Genomic DNA, 4,529 nt, shown 5'->3' with positions numbered 1-4,529 from the left:
CCTTCAAAAAGTGGTCGCTCCAGTGGCCTACAACCCTACAACAACGTCAGTATGATTCATCCTTTGGGGATCATGAATGTCTGTACAATACTCAAAGAGCTGCCTGTTGTGGAATTTCGGCTCGCTTGACCATTCAGGAGAGATGAAGACTCAGAGACACCGATGACTTACGTTGAGATAGTTTATAAAACAAGATCTTGGAGGAGCAAAATAACAGCACGTCTGTCTGCACAGAGTGATGCCATGATAATCTTACCAAGTCTTCCCAAATGCTCAAATTATATCTACAGCTTCAGGACATGGTTATCTGTTTAACAACATAGCAAGGGGGGTGAATGCAGAGTTTTCCCATCTCTAGCCAGAGGAGTAGGAGGTAAACAGGTCACAGAGTCTGCCAACATAGATAGATCGAAGGCCTCCCTTACGAGTTTTACACAAACAGTCAGCTTTGCCTCGCCTTGGTTCTTCAGACATTTGTTCTGTAGACATATCTACAGTAGCTTTGAATAACTAGGTTGCAGAGACCATGAGATATATAGGGCAGTATCTGTACAGGATACGTATGACCTCCTATCATATGGAGACAGAATGTCCTGGGAGAATCATATTTTTCTCCCACACTGCCGGTCGTTTTGTTCGGGTTTCAAGGTAGAAATGTTCTCTTCCGTGATGTTTCACATGGAAACAAGCCCAATGACATGACTTGAGTCGAGGTATTGACACTTTGTCAGGCTTTAACAAAGCAGCAACTATGTTTTGTTTGAGTCAGCCTTGGAATGTTGTTTTCTTTTTAGAGGTGTAGCCCAATGGGAAACATCTGACTGTAAATGTGACTGGGTACTTTTTATAGCACAGCAGTGTTGAAATGACACAGTTGTGAAAGTTGTTAACTGTAAAGTTACATCAGAGGAGTACAGGAAGTCAGGTGACTGGGTCTGTGGTTCAGACAGCATTTATCATCAACATGAGGGTGTGACGGAGGCGTGGCTTCTGTAGTGGAATTTAAGCTCGGACACAAGGTTCATCCAACACGCAGGTAAGGGGTTGGAGAGACAGATTGTTGGCTATTACTGGTAGTATTTTACCCTTTAGTCTTGTGAACAAAGTCTAAATTGCCTGGTTTCTCTCATTTGTAAGTGTGTCACCATTTAAGAGTTTCCATTTAACATTCATTGAGGTAACACTTTCTTACCTGTTGGGTGTAGATTGATGTTATCTATTGAAGCTAACATGTCACTTTTAAAACCAGGTCAAAATGAAGAGTCTGCTTGTGTTTTGTGGGCTCACCCTGGCATTTCTTTTGAGCTGCACAGAACAGGCTGAGGTAAGAACAAAAACTATGTAAATCTAATATGTTTCGCAGGATCAATGTCACTGTCAAAATGTCTGTATTTTGAGTTCATGTACAGTAGATCAAGTCTTAGTTTAAACTCTTTCTGTGGCATTTCTAGGAACGACAGACAGCACTTCAATCTCAAGGTGCAGTGCTTGTTATTCCTGCTTACAGTATTCTTACAATTGCATGTAACGGTACAGACAGTACAAGGAAACATACGTTGTTCATCCTCTTGATTTTCTCCTGTCATGCTTACCTCAGGGACAGACTGCACACAGATTAAGGCTGTCTCACCACGAGCATCCAGTGGGGTTTACATCATCCAGCCTCCTGGAGTCAAGGCGCCATTTAAGGTATTATAACAGACCTGAGACCTGACATGCAATATAACCATTTCTGCCTGTAATTTAATGTTTGCTAGGCCTGTCATAGAATCTGCTTCTTTTGGATGGTATAGTAGTAGAAGAGGTAAAGCAATGTAATAAAATGTAAGATCTCCTTGGTCAAAGTAGATCATCACAAGATATGATATTATACAATTAAAGATGAAGTAGACAATTCTCGGGAAAGAAAATTGATTATTGAGTCTCATTCCCTTGTTGTCAAATACTGACGTGGGACGCTTACTATGAATACTTGAGCTTAAGATGTAGTCGTCTTCTGTTGTACTCTGTTTTTATTTAAAGGAACAGTGTGTGGGAATTAGTAGCATCTAGCAGTGAGGCTGCAGACTGCAACAAACGAAACACCCTCGAGAAAGGCCCTCTCTAGAGCCAGTGTTTGGTTTGTGCATTGTGGGCGACTGTAGAATCATGGGGGTGTATAATGGCAGATCCCATGCAGCAGGACCCGCTCCCTCTGTACTGTAGATATAAAAGGCTCCTTCTAAGGAATTGAAAACACAAAGTTTCAGGTGACTATACACAAACGAAAACAAAATACATTACATTTCTGCCAATAGATCCTCCTATATCGCCCTAAATTCTACACACAGGACCTTTAAATCATGTACATGACTAAAATCAAAAAACAGTGTTATGACAGATTTTGAAAATAAAGAAAACTTTGAGCATGCATGTGACTTGTTTACTTGACACACTATGTCATATTTTCCAAAGCCCTGCAGACATGTCTCAGTGTTTAGGTAATGTCTAAATAGCCTGGCAGCTAGTTATATATTTAATGGTCTGTATTTATTTTACTACTTACGTGCTCAGGTGTACTGTGAGATGCAAACAGATGGAGGCTGGACAGTGTTTCAGAGACGCAGCGGAGGGGCGCTTTCCTTCAACAGGAAATGGGCAGCATATGTTAATGGTTTCGGAAACCAGAGACGTAAGTATTTCTTAACATCCCGCGTGTGTCATGATTTATTATTATGAAAGAGAATTTCATGATAATAAGAGAATTGTGTTTGTTGAGTTTAAATTCCTGATAGTTGTGGCAGTTAATATAAATATCCCAGGAGGATATCTGACCACGACAAGATAGCACACAGGACATACAGAGTTGGGGTTTCTAAAACTAAATACTGTGAGGGGAAGCATTGTGTGAGGATCAGTCACTTCTACAATTCACAGGCTTGAACTTTCAGCTGTGCCTGGAATCTTGCCTGGCTTTCCTGCAGGCGACCCACAAATCTTGTTATTGTGAGGGGCCGAACTCTTTGTCTTTAAAGTCATGGAAACCTGACAAATGTTTCATGGCTTTGAAAAGGGTTTTGAACAAAGGCATCCTCCAGGTAGTTGCATAAACTGAAGAAGGAATTGGTGAGAAAAATGTCATTCCTTTCCTTGTGCTCTGCTTAATCCCTCAGAGGAGCACTGGCTCGGTCTGAAGAAGGTTTACTCTCTGACCAAGAACAAAGCCAAGAAGTGGATCCTGAGAGTCGACCTGTGGGACCATGAAGGAGGCACTGCTTACGCCCAGTACCAAAACTTTAGATTGGGCAATGGGAAATCAGCTTTCAAACTGCATGTTGGGAGATACAGCGGAACTGCTGGTACTTTTTAACTTTTCTCCACTGTCCCTCTTTTCCCTTTGCTTTTTATAGACATGTTATCCCATGTTTTTCACTTTGATTTATGCCGGTTGGAATATTCCATAACATTTTATATTAAGGTCCTTTCAATAAGCTTTAGTTAGTGATGTGAAAAGGCCCTCATAAGTCCTAATAAGATGCTTGTTAACATAAATAAGTCTATAGACGTGTTAATAATAGCATCAACACCTTTTTTTCTTAGATCACAAGACATTTATAAGTAATTATAAGAAACTTGTCAACAAGATCATTACTGAAGAATCATGAGTTCCACAATATTGTTTATAATAACATTACAAACACATTTACTAATTTAATTTACTTATCTATTATGTCATTCTTAAACCTTTACTAACCATTTTTTATTCAGATTAATACTTAATTATGCATGTATTAGCATTTGGCTATGCACTTATTAAAAGGTGCAATATGTAAGAATTGGCCACCTGTTGAATTTATACTCCAAACAAACAGGGGGCACCATATCACTAGAGTAACTGCTAACTGCAGCTAACTTTACCCACTGTTAGCTAGTGAGCTCAGTTAGCCATGCAGCTAGTGATCGAGACTAGGAGTTCAGAGAACCAGGGGAGTGTTGGTGTTTATATCACTTGCACAGGAGATTTGGATCGGAACGGGGCTAGCTGGTTAGCATGCTAACTTCAGTAGATATCTGCAACACAGTACACAGACATCATAAGTTCAGAACCGCTAAATGCTGCCAAACTGTAGCTGTCGTAAACTAGTCAGCTCAGATTAAAGTGCACCCAGCGGTCCAGACTAGGGACTCAGAGGACCAGGGGATTGTTTTGGAAGGTGAACTCGGTCTGCAATGGTGTTTGGGTGGGCTATTCATGTAAAGTGGCATCCATACGAATGCCAGGACACAAGGTTTCCCTGCAGCACACTGATTTAACAAGATAATCAATGGTATTCACTTCACTGGTCAGTGGTGTTAATGTTGTGACTGATCTTTAAGAGTGAAAAGGTATTCAATGTGCCATCAGCTCGTGGCCATATTCAGCAAAAGTTACATTCTAAAATAACCCTCTAAATTCTGAATCCAGCCTTCCTTAAATGGTTCCCAACTTTTGTTCGAAGGTGATGCCATCCGTGGTGCTTATCGAGGCATTGACCAGAATGGCTTCGGCT

At 40.7% G+C, this 4,529-nt stretch overlaps 1 protein-coding gene across 2 annotated transcripts in view; it reads left to right on the top strand.

Moving 5' to 3' along the window:
* The first annotated feature begins 937 nt into the window (after positions 1-937).
* Positions 938-4,529, top strand: part of LOC311252843 (angiopoietin-related protein 5-like) — a 3,841-nt gene continuing 249 nt past the window's right edge. Inside the window, exons 1-7 of one of the 2 annotated variants that reach the window (XM_084346409.1) lie at positions 938-1,036; positions 1,250-1,324; positions 1,452-1,479; positions 1,598-1,689; positions 2,554-2,671; positions 3,153-3,338; positions 4,479-4,529. The exon at positions 4,479-4,529 is cut by the window's right edge and continues 249 nt beyond it. In XM_084346409.1, the coding sequence (XP_084202535.1) occupies positions 1,256-1,324; positions 1,452-1,479; positions 1,598-1,689; positions 2,554-2,671; positions 3,153-3,338; positions 4,479-4,529 (544 nt within the window). In that variant the 5' untranslated portion in view covers positions 938-1,036; positions 1,250-1,255. The other variant, XM_084346408.1, reaches the window with a different exon arrangement.

Source organism: Pagrus pagrus (genome assembly GCF_965226575.1).
Source record: "Pagrus pagrus genome assembly, chromosome: 23".
In the NCBI taxonomy this organism is placed as follows: Eukaryota; Metazoa; Chordata; class Actinopteri; order Spariformes; family Sparidae; genus Pagrus; species Pagrus pagrus.
This window is presented reverse-complemented; position numbering and strand designations above follow the sequence as displayed.